The following is a 19,992-nucleotide window of genomic DNA, read 5'->3' on the forward strand; positions in this document are numbered from 1 at the left end:
TACACCTTCACTTTACCACTCTTATTACCTGAATTTCACCACATCTGAAGGATTCATCTGCCATTCTTTCTCTTTTCCTGGCCTCTTTTAGTTTTGGCTCTCTTCTTTTCCCCCTGCTCTTTTTTGGTTCTCCCGCCTTCATTTTCTCATTTCCTTCCCAGAGACAACATATCTGGACCCTCCTTGTTCTCCTCCTCCAAGAAAGGAGTCCATAGCATTTCATAGAATCCCAGAATGTCAGGGGTTGGAAGGGACCTGGAAAGCTCATCCAGTGCAATCCCCCCATGGAGCAGGAACACCTAGCTGAGGTTCCACAGGAAGGTGTCCAGGCGGGTTTGAATGTCTGCAGAGAAGGAGACTCCACAACCTCCCTGGGCAGCCTGGGCCAGGCTCTGCCACCCTCACTGAGAAGTTTCTTCTCAAATTTAAGTGGAACCTCCTGTGTTCCAGTTTGCACCCATTGCCCCTTGTCCTATCATTGGTTGTCACCGAGAAGAGCCTGGCTCCACCCTCCTGACACTCACCCTTGATATATCTGTAAACATGAATGAGGTCACCCCTCAGTCTCCTCTTCTCCAGCTCCAGAGCCCCAGCTCCCTCAGCCTTTCCTCACACGGGAGATGCTCCACTCCCTTCAGCATCTTTGTTGTCCTGCGCTGGACTCTCCAGCAGTTCCCTGTCCTTCTGGAACTGAGGGGCCACAACTGGACACAATATTCCAGGTGTGGTCTCACCAGGGCAGAGCAGAGGGAAAGGAGAACCTCTCTGACCTACTGACCACCCCCCTTCTAATCCACCCCAGGTACCATTGGCCTTCCTGGCCACAAGGGCCCAGTGCTGGCTCATGGTCACCCTGCTGTCCCCAGGACCCCCAGGTCCCTTTCCCATACACTGCTCTCTAATAGGTCATTCCCCAAAATCTCATAGCTTGCTTACCTGCACTGAAGTATTTCTGCAAATTCTGGGTAAGTCTATGTCCCAAGACCAGAAAATACCCTTTTGTAACATTGACATTCTTACCAGCCAGGATAAGGCCATGTTTGTATTAACACATCATCTCTCCGTTATTTAACCCGGGTGCTGCTCAGAGGACGCAAGCAGGGAGCCTGCACTGCCCACTGTTATGCAACCAGTAGGAAATTTTGGGCAAGAAGGGAATATTTAGAGTGTATATATTAGATTGCTACAGCAGACACCACAGGCACCTATATGGGATGCCTTCTCTTTGCAAGCAACAGCTTGTTCAATAAGGGAACAGGTATAAATACCAGTTTGAAGGTGACGGATCTGTTTGCTTGCGGCTCTTCCACAATTTTCTGCAGATTGGCTGCAACTGAAATCACACACACAAAGAAAAAAGGCAAATATTAGGACAGGCTAGAAAAAAAAACATCCCAAACTCATTATGCCTCTTTCTATTACCCAGCAAACTTAGAACTTATAAAAAGGAGGAAAAGTTTAGGTTTCAGTTAAGCTCACTAATTAAATCTAAAGCTTTAAATTCTGAAAATGCTGTTTGTTATTATACTGCTTTTCAGAGGTAGTTACTTTTTCCTAGATGTGGTGGGATTAGTACTAATAAATTGCCCAACTACACCTGGAAATTACTTAATTCTGCACTAGCAGCCCTTCCAAATGCTGTGGCCTGTGTGTAATGAACAGTTTTGTTTGCTGTGGTCTAAATACACTGGCAGAGGTGAGAGTTTAAAAGTCTCCCCTGCTGCACAGGACACATTTATTTAGCAAACTGTTGCTAGAGGCAGCTGTTCATCTTACTGTTCATATCCACACAACACCCAGACCTCTCCTGTACAGGACTCACGAGTCATACGGGCTTGTGCAGCAATTTGGCAACGTATATATATATGTCAGATGAGACTGATTTAGCTAATGCATTCATAATTCATAAATGTCTGCAGCTACTTCATATTCTTGTGGACTATGGGTTGCACAAATGTACCGGCACGGAACTGCCAGCAGAACTGACAGTTTTGTAGAGCTGTTGGGGTAGAGAACCAAGGTCACAGCAAACTCTCTTAGTACCCAAGGACAGGTCATTTTAAACATGGAAAAAAACACTGAAATGAGTACTAAAAAAAAAAAAAAATACTAATTACCTATTACCAGATCTCTGCCATCAACGAGACCTGCTGAAATGAGTTCCTGAGACACACCATCAGCAGTGTCTGTTGGAGAGAAACCCAAGAGATGGTCAGCACATGGAAATTATCCACTCGATGAAGGTGTCACAGAAAAATCTAAAGGAGCTTGTACAAACCAAACAGCAAAAGAGTTGTTCGCAAAAGACAGGTATTAGGGCACGAACCAGGTGCAGTCAGGCAAACTCTGAGCTGGAATTCAAAGGGCTGCACTTTGGTCACATCCATGAACAGTTTTACAAGAGCTCCAAGCCCACCCACTGCAGACAGACACTTGTCCCGGGCTCCCATACACACAATTGCACAAACACAGTATCTCCCCTTTGCCCAAACCACCTCCACACATAGGAATCTCCCCCCAGCTCACCTCTCCCTGGGGTGAATTCAAATCGAATATCATTGAGCTCTTTTTTTGAATTCCTGTGGAGAGAAGAGAACTTTTAGATCTAAGAGACCATTTCGTTGCACTGCTGGGTGCCTAAAAGAAAGTGCTGTCATTGAATAACCACTCTGTGAGGAGAATCCCAGAATGTCAGGGGTTGGAAGGGACCTGGAAAGCTCACCCAGTGCAATCCCCCCATGGAGCAGGAACACCCAGCTGAGGTTCCACAGGAAGGTGTCCAGGCGGGTTTGAATGTCTGCAGAGAAGGAGACTCCACAACCTCCCTGGGCAGCCTGGGCCAGGCTCTGGCACCCTCACCAGGAAGAAGTTTCTTCTCAAATTTAAGTGGAACCTCTTGTGTTCCAGTTTGTACCCATTACCCCTTGTCCTATCATTGTTTGTCACCGAGAAGAGCCTGGCTCCATCCTCCTGACACTCACCCTTTATATATCTGCAAACATTACTGAGGTCACCCCTCAGTCTCCTTTTCTCCAGCTCCAGAGCCCCAGCTCCCTCAGCCTTTCCTCACACGGGAGATGCTCCACTCCCTTCATCATCTTTGTTGCCCTGCGCTGGACTCTCCAGCAGTTCCCTGTCCTTCTGGAACTGAGGGGCCACAACTGGACACAATATTCCAGGTGTGGTCTCCCCAGGGCAGAGTAGAGGGGCAGGAGAACCTCTCTGACCTACTGACCACCCCCTTCTAATACACCCCAGGATGCCATTGGTGAATTCATTGCACCCCTCACCTTCCAAGGGCAGAAACTAATCACTTGGGCATATTCTGTCTCTCAACCCAAGTGGCCTGAAGTCCAGGACAAGCAAGTGCCACCTCTCTGGTATAAGACCACGTTGTTCCACTGTCTCAGCAACTCCTATCTGTCAGAAGACAGATCCTTGGAGCACGCCCTTCAGAGAAGGAGGCACTTGCTCTAATGCAGATGCAAACATCTGGCCGAGGATGACTGGGAGGTGATGCTCTGAAGTCCCAGTCCAACACCTATCAAAACCTGAGATACCTACAGAGATGAGAGGCAAGTTCCTTCAGTGAGAAACATCAATATGTGTAATGATTGACAGCAGAACACGCCAACAGTCTGTTTTCTGCCTATTTCTAGCAACAGTGACCACAATCTCTGCCTTGAATTGGGTAAAGGCTTTCAGAACTGGCTGAAGACTAAACTCGTGCCTGAAGAGTAAGATGGTCCAGAGGAGGCCAGAAGCCCTGGATCCCTGATCCCTTTAGGGAACTCGAATAATCCTTCCTTCCCACCTTGTTAAAACTGGGGAATATTTATACAAATATCAAAAGCTCTTTCAATCTACAGCTCTTGCCAAACTGAAGAAGTGATGACCTTTGAAGGTCCCTTCCAACCCAAACTATTTCAGTGCTTTTCTGGCTCCCGTTTTCAGAAGTGTGGATGAAATCCAGGCTGACAAACAGCACATAACCACCACTCTCAATTAAAAAGCGCTTGGCAAGATGCATCTTCCACTGTCCCTACCTACAAAAACTCACTTGGACAGAATGGGTCAGTTTTGTGTCTTTACCTTAACCTTAGTACAAGGCTGATGGGGACTTTCGTATCTTCCTGTACCGGCGCTGCAGCAGGGGCAGATGGGGCCTGCAACAGGATTACAACATTTTAAAACAGATTAATTATTCCTTTCTCTGGTTTTAAAACTACAGACAACCTTGAACAACTACGAATACAAATGAAAGTCTAACTCATCATTGGAATCATTGCACTACAGTGAAAAAGATGACAGACTAACGAAGCAGGAGAACTTCACGCTTATGCAATTGTCTTGAAAAGAGTAAAAGCGACACAACTTTGAGAAATGCCAAAATTGCAAGAGAAGTGCTAAATGTAAGACGACTGCTCGCTTTGTGTCAAAATGGTATTTAGGCATTCATGACAGCTTCAAGACGATAGAATCCCAGAATGTGAGGGATTGGAAGGGACCTGGAAAGCTCATCCAGTGCAATCCCCCCATGGAGCAGGAACACCCAGCTGAGGTTCCACAGGAAGGTGTCCAGGCGGGTTTGAATGTCTGCAGAGAAGGAGACTCCACAACCTCCCTGGGCAGCCTGGGCCAGGCTCTGCCACCCTCACCATGAAGAAGTTTCTTCTCATATTTAAGTGGAACCTCTTGTGTTCCAGTTTGTACCCATTACCCCTTGTCCTATCATTGTTTGTCACCGAGAAGAGCCTGGCTCCATCCTCCTGACACTCACCCTTTAGATATCTGCAAACATCAAGGAGGTCACCCCTCAGTCTCCTCTTCTCCAGCTCCAGAGCCCCAGCTCCCTCAGCCTTTCCTCACACGGGAGATGCTCCACTCCCTTCAGCATCTTTGTTGCCCTGCGCTGGACTCTCTCCAGCAGTTCCCTGTCCTTCTGGAACTGAGGGGCCACAACTGGACACAATATTCCAGATGTGGTCTCCCCAGGGCAGAGTAGAGGGGCAGGAGAACCTCTCTGACCTACTGACCACCCCCTTCTAATCCACCCCAGGTACCATTCCCTAACTCATACTGGAACCTGGGGTTGTTCCTGCCCGGATACAAGACTCTATACTTGTCCTTGTTACATTTCATTAAATTTTTCCCTGACCCCTGTGTTTTAATCCCTGTTCTGAACATTTTATTTAAAAACCTGATGCAATTGCGAGGAGTACCTATAAAATAATTTAATTGGCAGATTAGCGTATACTCTCAGCTACTTATTTTTTTTTTGTAAAATCAAAGGCTTTAAGAGCATCTAGCAGCAATTTTATAGCTGCCCATTTTAGTTCCCAAGTAACTTCTGAGTAATTCTCAGAAGCTGTAATCACAGCATTTTATATTGGTCAGCAGTAGATTTCCAGCAGGACAGGCCCAGGAGGTCTCTGTGTTTATAGCACTTTTACTTCCAAGTCAAGGGCTAATTGTTAATCAATCTCCACCAAAAGAAAACTCAAACAAAAGAGAAAAAGGTCGGTCACTCTTCCACTGCAGAATTTCTCTGTACTGCACATGCTGAGTCAGGGATTTTAAATCTGCACTGACAAGACAGACACCATGCTAGGCTGAGAATTTAAGCCTAGAAGTCTTGTCCAAGCTTTTAAATCTAGATCATTTGCTTCTTCATGAGAGTAAAAAACCAATAGCCCTTTAAGACTAGTATTTTACTCCATTTGTAGGTAGTTTTCTGTCAGCCATGCAGCTTGGTGCTTTTGATCACAATCTTGTTTCGGTTGAAGTTGAAAGCTTTACCAGGTCAGTGAAAACAAACAAGGGCTCATAGACAAGACCAGAGGTCTGCAAAACAGTAACCAATGAGCTACAATAACCAGAGAAGAGCTATAAAGAAGAATGTATTGACAAAAGAGAGCTATAAAGAAGAAGACAAAAAGGAGCTATAAGGAAGAAGAAATGGACACAAAGGACCTATAAGGAAGAACACACTGACACAAAGGTATGCAGTTCAGTTGAGGACAAGCTACCAACAAATAAGCTATTGGGCACTAGTGGGAGGGAGCAAGATACTCTGCTAGTGCAAATCAAAGTGCAAATCAAAACACGTTCATTGGAGGCCAACACCGCTACTTCAATTCACCAAACAGAGCCCCAGCCTTCACTGCTGCTGGTGGTTCAGCTGCTGCATCAAATTCAGGGATTAAACACTGGCCCTTTTTCAGGAGATTTGAAGGGCTTTAAGTATTGAAGCTAATTTTAATGTAGCCAAGAATGTGTCAGACCCCGACTCCCCTACTTTTGTTTAATGACTAAAGCTCTGTCTTGAATGGTTTTGTAAAGAGGAACACGAGCTGACTGCGGTGAAGTGATATCCGTATCTTTCCACATTCTTTAAAAGAAAAACAATGAAACATTCCTAGGAAGGTGTAAGTCTAAGAGTTATTTTTCTAACCAACACTGCCAAACCTTTTCCCTCTGTGTCTGCCAAAGGGCGATCGGTAACTCAGCCCCATCCAACAGTGATGACAACTCCCCACCAACAAATATGAATATTAGTGTCTTTAATTAAAACAAAGGTGCTGTCATTTGGGAGTCTGCAGTGCTTCCCTTCAGTAAACCACAAGACATGCTCCAAGTACCTCAGTAATGATTTAGGTTGGCCATTTTAACACAAGTCAGAGCATTTCCCTGACTTTGCCACACCTGCCTGTCTGGTCCATTTCCTACACCTTGGGGTGATGTAGCTAAGAATTAAATACAAACTTGTCGAGCTTTCACGTTCTCCGTACTTCCCCTCATAGGTCCATTCTCCCCTCTCTGCTTGAAATTTAAGTGTATAAAAACCCACAAGATTTCAGAGCTTCCCAAAGATGGAGTTTCTCTGCAGTTTTTGACTGCTGAAAGGACAGTTGTAACCTAGGCCTCCTGTCTCTCTTCTGAAGTCTGGAGAACTTGCACATTCTAGTTTCTTCCTCTCGCTTTTCTCTCCACTCTTACCCCATAGATGCAAATGGCACTGAGAGACACAATCAGGGCCTGTTTCTGCTGCGCCTTAAACATTAAGAACAAGCAGCTTCAATAAGATTCTCCTTTTTTCTTACCTCTTACCTTGTCTCAAAGCGGAGTACACAGAACCACAGGCTGGTTGGGGTTGAAGGGACCTCTGGAGATCATCCAGTCCAACCCACCCGCTAAACCAGGTTCACCAGAGCAGATCACACAGGAAGGTGTCCAGGCGGGTTTGAATGTCTCCAGAGAAGGAGACTCCACAACCTCTCTGGGCAGCCTGGGCCAGGCTCTGGGATCTCAAAGGAAAGAAGTTTCTCCTCATATTTAGATGGAATCTCCTGTGCTTCAGGAGGTTCCACTCCCTGAACAGCAGAAAAAGTCACTGCTCACCCACAGAATACTAACAAAGAACTGCTGGCCTCACACTGACTCCCTTCCTTTTGCAAGACACTAACCCAGCTGTTAATTAGTGCAAGCAGCACTAATGTAACTTCAGAAAAGAAACTCCTACAGCTTTAGACCATTTAAGCACATCTTGAACGGAACAGAGCGCGAAGCTGCAAGCTGGTCCGAAGGTTCGTGACATTACCTGGGCTGCTGCGGGGGCTGCTGGTGGAGCCTGGCTGGGGGGAGGTACAGCAGTTGGAGGTTGTGCAGGCGCTTGTCCTGCAGCCTGAGGTAGTTGAGTAGGTGCCTGTGCTGGAGCATTGAGTGAAGGACCTGGAGGTTCAGCTGATGGGAACAGCTGCAAGAAAAAAGGTGGTTTCATGAGAAAAGGAACCCAAGAGTTCTGACTCAAGCACCAGCTTTCCAAAAAGCGCTTGTATGCCACATAAATCACTCTGAGAAGTTCAGTGCCAAGGGCATTCCCAGGCATCCAGGACACTGGTCCCACATTGGTGCTGAAGGGTTTTAATGCTTCTTCACACCCAGGGACCCCTTCTGCCCTGATACTTTCCAGTTTTACTCACCAGTAATGAAGCCAAGATAGCTGCATGACTCTGGATCTTGGACAAAACTTACACTCTGTGCAGCCATCAAAGCTGGGTGCACACGTATCGCATCCCAGCTGGGATGAGAGCACCTTATCCTTTAGTTCCCCCTTCTCAGGATCCACATCCTACCTATATTTTCAAATAGCCATGCAGTCAGAGCAGAGCAACTCTGCTTTGATTTGTAGTTCCATTCAGAGAACAAAGATAATCATCAATAACTTATCCATTTGTAAAACAAATGTCAGAGACCAATCTGGACATTCAATTGAAAAGTTAATTTGGAGCTTAATTTCTTCAAAACACACAAGACAAGAATGTTTAGGTTTGGACTTAAAGTTAGTCCCCCGCAAGAAAAATAACTTGGGGATGGGGAAAAGGAGCTAAATGGAAGTTTAACCTTTATTACCTCTTGTGTTATTTAGAATGGAGAAATTGATTTTGGCATGGTAGCCAAAGAACTGTAAGTTTGATGGCACTTCAGTGCTCCCTTTGATTTATTCCATTCAGTTGTAGGAAACATACATCACTTTGTATATTGAAAACCTGGCAACAGACCTCCAAACCACAATATATATGAAGAGATGTATCAGAACGGGGAAATTGATCCCAAAGGGATTCTAGTTTTCAGCATTGAGTTTAGTTTGTCAAATTACAGTGCCAGAACTGTAGTCTTTTTTAAGGCCTCCCTTTATAATCAATCCTTGGAAACGGATGAAGGAAAAGCAGGACAACCTAACCCAAGATTAACTTCTATGAGACTGCTCTGGTTATCTTGCCACGCAGGTAAGGAAAAGCAAGACATAGCCCATTCTCTAGAAGATAAGCAGTCTCTATCACTGAAAGATAAGATATACTAATATTCCTAAAATAAGAAACACAGGACAGAACTGAAGGCAGATTATCAAGTGCAACTGAAATTTTGTTTGCTATCAAATACTACAACAGGTTTATTTCACACTTCCGAGCGTAGGTCCCAAACCAGCCAATCAGACCACACAAAACACACATTTGAAAGTTGTGTGGGTTTTGTTTGTTCGTTGTTTTTAGTTTTTATTTTGAGTGTTTTGGGGCTTTTTGTGTGTGTGTTTTTGGGTTTTTAAGGAAGACACTGATTCCTTTTAAAAGGAGGCTTGCAAGCAGGGCCCAGCTTCTACTTGACACAATATTGTGTTCAAAGGCTGACAAAAACGTGATCCTGGAAACAACAGCAGTAACCAGGAGTCATTTGGGGAAGCCATTTGCAACTATAACTTACCTCTGAATTCTGTACAGGTTCTTTCACTCTGGGAGACTGAAAAACAATTTAAAAAAACAAGGCTGTCATTGCCCAAATAAAGTGAAATGTGACTAGAAAGATTTGTCAGAATCATACTGAACATAAGAAATCCATGTAATTGCTTTCAATTTACATATATTTATTAATATGCACAATAAAACGGGGCAGCACACAATGTGTTGGGAACCTAATCACGTCACACCATCCAGAAACATACAGTTGTGTTTCAGAACTTGCACAGTTGGTATTTACCCAGTGCCATATAACACCCCAAGCTGCTATCAGTGTTAACCATTAGCATTAACCATTAGATCGCTCAGATTGGATCAAACTACTTGTGCACCAGTGTGGCAAAATCCATTTTAAGCTACCAAAGCCTTGCAGAAAAAGATAAGCCACATAAATTTGTCTTCCTCAATTCTGCTGGAATTTGTGTACTTAGGGAACTAGTTTGCAAACTGAGTTGCTTAAACCATAGAAAACCTTGGGAAAATAAGGAAAAGCAAACAAAAAAGAAAGCAGTGTTACTGTGTTGTTTAACAGAAGACATCCTTCGGCTGTTCTCACCATTGGACTCTGCATTAGAAATAAGAAAACAGACTGTACGCAAGTGCAGCAGTGAAACAGCAGTGGAATGGAGGGGAAAGTACAGGCAAAGAACGCGACCTGTCTTTGATTATCAGTAAAATGAAGATAATATTCATTAGCTGTTTCACATGAGCAGGAAGGAATTGCTGAGCACTCTTGGAAAGCCCTGCAAATAAGAGCCAGCAGCTTTGACTCCTTACAGGTCCAGTTGCCATGTGGACACAGACAGGTGGGACACCTTGGATCGTGCTGGGATTAACAGATGTTCCTTCTCCTCACCATGGTCTAGAAGACAGGTGGTGATTAGGGCAGCACAGGTTTGACGTAAGAACAAAGTCTCATCACTGTCTTAACTTTAACCAATGCCGCTAACTTAAACAAAGCAGATCAGAGTGATCTGTAACATATAGAATCATTGAATCATTGTGGTTGGAAAAGACCTTTAATATCATTGAGTCTAACCATTAACCTAACTCTGGCACTAAGCCATGTCCCCAAGAACCTCAGCTATGTGTCTATTCAACACCTCCAGCATGGTGACTCCACCACCACCCTGGGCAGCCTGTTCCAGTGCCTGACAACCCTTCACATGAAGAGTTTTTTCCTAATATACAATGTAAACCTCCCTGGCACAACTTGAGGCCATTTCCTCTCATCCTGTCACTTGTTCCTTGGGAGAAGAGACCAACCCCCTCCATGCTCCAAGCTCCTTTCAGGCAGTTCAGAGATCAGAAGGTCTCCCCTCAGCTCCTGTTCTCCAGCTGAACCCCCCAGGTCCCTCAGCCGCTCCCATCACACTTGGGCTCCAGCCCCTTCCCCAGCTCCGTTCCCTTCTCTCAACTCGCTCCAGCACCTCTAGGCCTTTCTTGGTGTGAGGGGCCCAAAACTGACCCCAGGATTCGAGGTGCAGCCTCAGCAACGCCCAGTTCATGTGGAAAATGACCCAGAGGCCTCCCATGAGATAAAGCACAAGCTCTTATTCTCAGAACAGCAAATTACAAAATGTCCTCTGGAGAGGAGGAGAAGGAACAGTTCCTTCACAGTGACTGTGTGCAGACAGTGTCAAGAAAAAAGTGACTCAGCTGGAAAGGTAAAACCTGAAATCCATCTCAGATGTTGAGCCATCCCTTGACAGTTCCCAGACGAGACGAAAAACGTGGCATTTCTCCCAGAGATAAACAACCGCGCTCCACATCTGCAGGCCACAGCGCTGCTCGTGTCCAAGAGCATCCAGATGCCTCAAGGAATAACTCAAAAAGAGCTTGTCCGAAAGATGAGAGTGTGGGAGACACCGTACAGACAAGTACGGAAACACTGACCCCACAGCTAACAACCAACCCAGATAAACAGCAAACAGGAGCAAACGGAGGAAAAACATGGACAGAAATAGGACAAATATTACAAGACATTTACCTAATTAAGGCACAAAGAGGATGACTTTGGGGATGTGCTGAAATCTATTTGTTCTAACTTACTTTTGCTTGTGTGATCGGAGACGATGTGAGGAACCAGTGAAACGTGACCCAACACGTGCCACTGCGCAGATTTAATGAGTAACAGAAGGTGAATGACTTTAAGTCCACATAGCACAATTGCTCTCATCTAAATTCAAGGGTTTAAATACCAAGAGCAAAGAAGTTCACTAAGTCTTTATATCCAAAAGGTGACATGAGGCCAGTGAGTTGGCTTATTCAATGAACCAGGCAGGTATTTCTGGCTGTTTGTGATAAATATTTGTCTGATTTCACGTGCAGTTCTAGCAAGAGACTTGTAAAATATACATTTGTACATATTAAATTCCCCCCAGTTTTTCTATCAAGTGAAGAAAGGTGGAATGTTTCGGTGGAAACTTTTATACGGGATAATACTGAAGCATTTTAGCAAATTAAGTCAATCTGCAAGCCCTTCTTTTATTTTAAGGCACACAGCAAGAAAACACAGGTACCGCTGGAATCACAGAATGGTTTGGGTTGGAAATGACTATTAAAGGTCCATCTCATCCAACCCCTTTGCCATAGGCAGGAATAAAATGTAACACATAGTGTAAGTTATTCTATCTTACAACTTAGTTAAAACAGCAGAAGGATTATAGTTGGATGGAATTTACAGCCTGTGTTTGATTATATTTTAACCTACAAAAGGAATTCAGAAGATTTCAGCTTATAAAGGGTCAAGAATTTCAGTGGTATGCACCTGGTACCAACAGATCCCCCTTGACCATGTAACACAAAGCTGGACACAGTAACTTCAGAAAGTCACAACAGTTGTTGCGACAAAGTATGAAATTACTACATCAATAGAGGTCTTTAAAAATTGAGTTATTCAAAGGATGTCAAAAAGATGCAAAATCTTGTTTTTAATATTTAAGGATCTATGCAGAGCATCAGTAGAAGGAAAAGCAATGAAGGAGAAATGAGAAAAGCTGCAAAGGGATAAATGCCTCAAACCAATACTGTTTTGGTTCTTTTTATTTTTCATATTGAAAAGCTTCCTCTAAAAATCCTTCACTGTCTCACTAATTCAGTTACAGAATGATGAAAATGCACAGTCCACTTCAGGCCACCTGCTGTAGTGAAAAGGGAACAGCTAAGCCATTCCAGCCAAACCCCACACCGGAGGAAGACAACCTGGAAATTCATTGATGACTGTTCATTACTCCTCTGTGTTTTGGGTGTTTGCGTATGTGTTGGGAGAGGGGGAGGTGGTGTTTTTTTGGAGGATATTTGAATGCTGAACTTCATGGACACCATAACATTTTCTACCAGATGTAATGGATTTCAGTGTAACTGGTGTGACAGAACCAGGCCCTGTGCATTTCATAGATCAGTCATATGCACAGGCCCTATGGATTTCAGCTCCATCCTGGACAGGGCAGCAGGACAAAACCTCTCCTGATGCTTCCAGAAGAAAGCATCTCGAACAGTCAGCACCCTTAAAAACAACAGGAACATCCCAGCTCACGTGAATGAGTGTGCTGAGCTGGGAGCAAAAACTCTGACTTTGTGTTCTAAATGATGCTCAGCATCCCTGAACGAGACCAGCTGATGACAGAGAAGAGATCAATACAATCTCTTCAACCAGAGATCGATACAACTTCTAGTTTGTTTGTCTACAAACTCAAGGGAAGGGATTATAATTTAATTTATATCATACTTTCAGAAGGCCAGATGCTTCCCAGGGATATTTAAACACACCACGGTTGGGAAAGAAAACACAGACAGTAACGTTATCAGAGTTGAGGACCCACCCTGAGCTGTGAAATTGCTGCTCTGCCTTCCTCACTTTCTTCATCCAGCTCATCGTCACTCCATTCCCAGCCTCCATCTTCAGTCTTGTGAAGACGTCCGCTGGAACCGGGGACTCTCCGGACCTGCTCAGCACAAAGACACAGAGTTGATACGTAAGGAAGACGTTTTCTACAGGGGATCTCTTTTAGAAGAAACAGCACAAGAGCATCTTCAGTTTGCAACGTCTGCCAGGGCATTTAAAGACTTTATTTAGTACTTATTTAACTAGCAGGACAGAGCACAGGAGGTTTTCAGTACCTTTCTGGATCTTTCGGACATCGTCGGTGCTCTTTGCAACATCTTCTCTTGCAAAAATTCTTTATTCTGCAAAAGAAAAAATACCAAATGTTTGCATTGCTGAAAATGCCTTTTCATTCCGATAAAGAAACTATTAAGCTATTTCTAGCAGAAAGTGTATTGCATCTTTCATCCCCATGCCCCAAAGATATTAAACTACTTTCCTTCCTTTGGACTACAGTACATGATGTTCCATCCTAAATACCTTCTTTAAACAAGCGGCCGCACTTTCCCTATGTAAAGTGATACGGAATTAACAACTAAGGAGTTGTAAACTATTCTGTCTGATTTACTGGGGAACATGCTTTTATACTTATTATGCCTCAGCAGGGTATCAGATGCTGCAATATTTGGCATTCTTTCATTCCCAGATCCTACACCACCTGGATCCAGCCACTTTGCTTCATCTTGCCTCTAAATTTAAGCCAGTCCGACTGTCAAAAGGCAAATCTCACATGTCGGGCAGGTCAGGATGTAGGAACATCTACGTACTGGAGTAATCAGACCCAGCAATTAGGGCAACGGAAGTGGCTGAAAAAATGTACAGCACATGATGTTTAGAGAGGAAGCAAATGAATCACAGAATAGTTTGGGTTGAAAGGAACTTTAAGGGTCACCCAGTGCCACCCCTGCCATGAGCAGGGACATCTTCACCAGCTCAGGTTGCTCAGAGCCCCGTCCAGCCTGGCCTGGGATGTCTCCAGGGATGGTTCATCCACCACCTCTCTGGGCAACCTGGGCCAGTGTTTCACCACCCTCAGTGTCAAAAATTTCTTCCTCATGTCTGGCCTGAATCTCCCCTCCTTTAGTTGAAATCCATCACCCCTTATCCTATCACAACAGATTAAATATTGGGAAACAGCTGCAATGCTTTACTGTATTAAATTTCCTCTTCAGCAAGCTATTCCGGACTGGTTAACATGTTGGCTGCTGAGTGTACAATTTTTCAATCACTTGAGCACAAAGCCCAGCCGCTGGCTGTGGGCAGCGCAGCCCAGGCAGCCACCCTGGCACTGGTTATTTCCCACCACACCAGTAACGCTGGATATTCCCATCATCTCTGCCCATTAAGTGCTCCCGGAACTCCCCCATGATGGTTTCCTGCAGGTAGGATGGAAAACCTCAAGACAAAAGTCTTCTGATGAGTGGCTGTCAGCATTATCAACACATACAGTTGCATAGCATAAGCTGTATTTTTATATACAGTTCAATATAGACGCACAGAAATTGGATTATTCTGTCCTCAAGTTCCAGCCGTCAGTTTGGCTGATGTATGAAAGCAATTTAACACTGAGCGATAAGCGACACACATTTTCACTTTGGGTGCCGGGTTAAGTATTGCCTCATTTACAGTAATGTTAATTTTCTATCACCACATATGCTAATATGTTACTCTACGGCAGCTTAATGAAAGCACGAAGGAGATTTTACACACAATGAAGTACGACATGAACCAGAAAGTCATATAACCGAACGGAGAAAGGTCAGCAATGTGTAAACCATCTTGTCACTTTGGACACCAAGTGGCCACACTGGTGGACAGACGAGGACTATTCAGTTGCCTAAAATCCCATTACGGACAATGAAAACCCAGCTAATACCGTCAAGGGCCCAGGCATCAGTTAAACTTGCCCTAAAGCAAAGTCCTGCATTTCATAAACCGCATCACTCTCTAGAACTCCTTGGTGGTACCTGTTAGATCTCTGCCAACTTTAGTAGGACATGCAGCTCTGTACAGACACCCAGATGTGGCCAATTCCATTTAAGCTTCTTAATCTGGGAGCTGAAAACTCCTTTGATTAATTGGTGATGCTGCTGTGCTATCCCAGGTATCAGATATCTTTCTGACAGTTTAATCTGTGTTCTGCTATAAAACCCATGTATTTTGATCACAAACACGCCACAGAAAAAAAAATAAGCAAGCAGAAACATTTCCTCATTCCCATGAAAATATAATTTATCCCCTGCATTATTTCTGTCTGTCTCCCCCTGACAAGACCTGGCACATTGTATATGTGTTAATCTCCAGGCAGTAATTACATAAATGCTCACTGGCAGTTCACTTCCAGGCTAGAAATGGGAGTTTCCTACTATTTTGTATCACAAGATCTTCACTTTCCATAAGGCAACATGGGGTGAAACAGTTTTAGGCAGCCCTCTGCACAGTGGGCTTCATTCACTGCTTCGCATACAGACTGATTATAGAGTTTACTAAAATATAAGTTACATTTACTGCCACAGAGACCTTTACAGTCAGACACGCAGCCAGAACGGCACCGTTACAAGAGCAGAAAAAACCCCAAAAGCCACTGAAAGACATTTAAATGCATAAGAATTCCTAGATAATTTCCCTTAATAGCAGCACACAGGGGGAGGTCCAGAAGAGAGGTTTTAACTCTGTTTGTTCACAATGACCCATTCAGCCCACTCAGGCCAGGTCTAAGCAAAACAGCCCACGCTCACGCCAGTAAAGCTGTCACTAAACCCATCATCCTTCTGACCAGCTCCCTCTCTCCACAGATCCATGTAGGAAGGGTTTTCTTACCTTTGCTTTCGTGAAAAACTTGTGTCTTAAGAGTTCTGCTGCTGTTGGTCTGTCAATAAAAACAGATGTAGAAAATAACAATTATAAACACTCCCTTTCACCACAACAGTGTCTTGTAGGTTGTTGCAACACTGCATCTCATAAGGGTATCAGCTTCTCCTGCACAATTCCCCTAAAAATCAATGTATTCCAAATAATTTTTACACCAGCAGTTTTTTAAACACTCTGTGTATTCTGATCAAAAGCAGTGAATAATTTGAGGGGGGGGGCATTGCTCACATTTTGACATTGAACTTGAGCCTTGGACTCAGTCTGATAGGATCGCGGAAACTATTTGCTCAATATTGAAACAAAGGCTCATCACCTACAGGAGCGCAAGTAACAGAACTATTTCACAGATACTTCATTATCTACATGTAATTAATCCCATTAAACACAGATGGGACGATCAATCTTTGTCTAACAGAAAAGGAACAAGTACAAGCTATATTCCCCTTTAAGTTAGACTTGAGGATAAACACTAAAAAGTAGAAGATATTCCTTTGTGGGTTTAGAAGGAGCTTTGTGAAGACTCAGATGTAGATGAGAAACTACCAGCTGACTGCATTTCCCACACTGCAAACTCCGCTTAAATAGTAACAGAGTTTAATTAACGACCATTTATCACGGGGTTTATTTCATCTCAGATTATGCTACTACACAAAAAAACCCCAACTTATAACAAAGGAACCCTAAAAATAATTAAAAACCAATTGCACTGAATTCTCCTCTTTGAGAATCCATATAATATGCATAAGTACATTGGATTGTGTAAGTTATTCATTAGGGGCTGGGCTCCTGCTCCCACAGCAGGATGATGGCGGTGGCTGTTGGTGGTGGTTGAAAGGAGAATGGTTCAAAGTGATTATGTTTAATTCTGATCAGCACACACTCTGACCTGCAGGGATAAGGTAGAAAGGAGAAAAGCCATCGTGCTGGGAGAAACAACAAAAACACACAGAACAACAACCCTGCTATCAGCATTTATCAAGCACTCCGCCGGTTTCATTAAGTATCTGAAGTGTAAAGCTCGTTAGAAGAGATCCTATCTCCCAATGCCTGAGAAGTGTTTCTTCCTGGATTAATCACAACAGGGAACAGAAAAATGTCTTAACTGTTATTATTTTATGAAGGGACTCTTCCCTTTCCAGAAATGGAAGGTTGACCATAGGTCAACAATGTGCCATTGTGGCCCAGAAGGCCAGTGGTATCTGGGGTGCATTAAGTAGAGTGTGACCAGCAGGTTGAGGGAGGTTGTTCCTCCTCATCTGCTCTGCCCTGCTGAGGCTGCATTCAGAGTTCTGTGTCCAGTTCTGGGCTCCACAATTTAAGGACAAGGAATTACTGGAGAGAGTCCAGTGGAGGCTACAAAGATGCTGAGGGGTCTGGAGCATCTTTCTGATGAGGAGAGACTGAGAGCGCTGGGGCTGTTCAGCCTGGAGAAGAGAAGCTGAGAGGGGATCTCATCAATGTTTATAAGTATCTCCAGGGTGGGTGTCAAGAGCATGGACCACACTCTGTTCAGTGGTGCCCAGTGACAGGATGAGGGGCAATGGGCACAGACTGAAACACAGGAGGTTCCATCTGAATATGAGGAGAAACTTCTTTCCTTTGAGGTGCCAGAGCCTGGACCAGGCTGCCCAGAGAGGTTGTGGAGTCTCCTTCTCTGGAGACATTCAAACCCACCTGGACACCTTCCTGTGTGATCTGCTCTGGTGACCCTGCTTTAGCAGGTGGGTTGGACTGGATGATCTCCAGAGGTCCCTTCCCACCCCAACCAGCCTGTGATTCCGTAATAAGTTTGCTTACTGAGGAGAAAAAAAGAAAACTAAGAGGTATAAAAAACAACCTGTGGGAATGCTTGTTTCTTTACTTTTGCATTTGAAGGAACACTATTTTTAATGCAGGATGAATGCTCCTTCCAAGAGCTTCACTAAATCCGACAAATGCAATGACCGCCCCTCACAGAAACACTGCTGAGCTCTCCTGCGTGGCAGGCTCTGTGTTTTAAGCTGCCGCAGAAAACCAGACCCTCACGCAGCTTTGAGCGATTCCATAATATAATATAATGACATCCTGAGAAGCTCAACATACACACCACCCCCTCAGTGGTATTTCTAACACCACTGAGTAGTCAAGTTACTATTACAAGGAAGACTAAAAGTGTCGTCAGGTCACTTAAGCAATCTGTATTGATGAAAACATGCCGGTAAAATTTGCCAGTGTTTTTCCTGATCTCCCCTCCCAAACCAAATATTGCTTATAATTAAGCACGTCAAAACTACACTGAAAGCCTTCTTCGCCCTGGCAAATTTTAAATGCTTATTTATGAAGCTTTACAAATAAACACATATTGCCCAACATGTACTTTTCTGATTTATAAACACAGAGCGGTTTTGTCAGGGAACAAAACATGAACTGCAGTCACCTGCTGGAGGTGGCGAGGGGAGGACTGGGACGCACCCTCATTAACGCGAATGGCCGGGCACAATGCCATTTATCCTTAAAAATAAGGACAGCCAAGAGAACTTGCTGCCACACAGCGAGATTGCTGTGTTCATTGCAACTGAGAGGCTGGAGAGGCAGAGAGCCGACCAGCTTGAAAATACATGGAATACAATGAGTTTTGTGGGTTTGTTTCAGGTTTTTCTGTTATTGTTTGGTTTTAATTTATTTTGGTGTTCTTACCTTTTCTCGGGGTCTTTTTGTAGGCACGATGAGATCATCTTCCTAAATGACTTCCCATACTTCTTCAGCATCTCCTTATCTTGCACACCGGTTTCCAAAGACGGAGGATCGTTCTGTAGTGTCAGCATTAAAACCTGAAAGAATTATATCTATTGGCAATGAGATTTTTCTTGGTCTTTGTTAGAGACCCATCTTGGGACTGCTGTATTTTAGATAAGCATTTTCATGAAGTATCTGAGTGAACGAGGACTGTTTCATTACAACGGTTCTCTGAGGGTGGCCTGAGCTTAGAGTGAAGTTTCTTACAGCTTTGCTCATCTCCTCACATTCACCAGACGGCAAAAACTCACCTACCACCTCCTCAAGACAGTTACAGCGTCTCTCCTCTTCCCTCTGCTTCCCATGCTCACTAATTTTGTAGAAAATCATCTTTAAAACTTTTACACCTATGCAAATTCTGGCTGTCACCTGAGAGGTTCAAGACCTCAAGTTACATCCACCTCCTTCCCATGGGAAGCCAGGTAAATTTATACCCAACAATTTATGCTCCTGTTTTCCATCTCTCCTCCTGGCCCGCAGTGCAATCCTGGGGCCAAACACGAGGTTGGGATTTGCTTTCGAGTCTGTTTGGTGCGATTAAAGGTGTAAATGGAACAGAACTTCTCCCAGCCTTCTTGAGACAAGCAGTTGTGCACGGCATGTGATTCGAAGGCTCTGTTTAGATCTCCCTGCAGGTATTTCTTACCTAGAAATCAAAGTAATGTAAAGGCAGAAGGGCAACATAAATACGAGGGTTCACTTTCATGTACCAATGTGACAGCGGGTGAAGACATTGCTCATGCATCAAGCCAAACTGATTATTTCCTCCACATCACTCAGATATTCTGAAGGAAGAAAATTACTCATCTCCATTTTCACTTGTCACCTACATACAGACGAAGGTCTATTTTTAGAAAAGGAAGCAGCACACGGCACATTTAAATAGCTTTCAAGAACTAGATTGCTTAGGGCAGCAAGAGCCCATCAATCTACCTAAAATTATACCGTCCCTGACAGAAATCCCTGCTTTTCTCCCTTTCTCCTCAGAGGGTCACTTAATGCACGGGGCATTTTGCTGCATAACAAAATTAATCTGCAGGGAAATGCAATTACATTCAATAAATAAAACACAGGAGTCCTCTTGCAGGCTGCACAATGGGAACCCATACCTAAAATTATGAGTTTTCGATTCTCTTATCTACTATACGACAATGCGCGATACTAAAT

At 44.0% G+C, this 19,992-nt stretch overlaps 1 protein-coding gene across 2 annotated transcripts in view; it reads right to left on the reverse strand.

The window, feature by feature from the left end:
- OXSR1 (oxidative stress responsive kinase 1) overlaps positions 1-19,992 on the reverse strand; it is a 101,835-nt gene that overhangs the window by 2,968 nt on the left and 78,875 nt on the right. For both annotated transcript variants that reach the window (XM_065830651.2, XM_071805359.1), the window contains exons 8-17: positions 18,727-18,860; positions 16,000-16,048; positions 13,416-13,481; positions 13,118-13,240; positions 9,262-9,297; positions 7,601-7,756; positions 4,093-4,166; positions 2,527-2,579; positions 2,118-2,186; positions 1,269-1,333 (exon numbers count right to left, since the gene is read on the reverse strand). In XM_065830651.2, the coding sequence (XP_065686723.1) occupies positions 1,269-1,333; positions 2,118-2,186; positions 2,527-2,579; positions 4,093-4,166; positions 7,601-7,756; positions 9,262-9,297; positions 13,118-13,240; positions 13,416-13,481; positions 16,000-16,048; positions 18,727-18,860 (825 nt within the window). The remainder of the gene's footprint in view (positions 1-1,268; positions 1,334-2,117; positions 2,187-2,526; positions 2,580-4,092; positions 4,167-7,600; positions 7,757-9,261; positions 9,298-13,117; positions 13,241-13,415; positions 13,482-15,999; positions 16,049-18,726; positions 18,861-19,992) is intronic.

The sequence above is a fragment of the Patagioenas fasciata genome, chromosome 2 (genome assembly GCF_037038585.1).
Source record: "Patagioenas fasciata isolate bPatFas1 chromosome 2, bPatFas1.hap1, whole genome shotgun sequence".
In the NCBI taxonomy this organism is placed as follows: Eukaryota; Metazoa; Chordata; class Aves; order Columbiformes; family Columbidae; genus Patagioenas; species Patagioenas fasciata.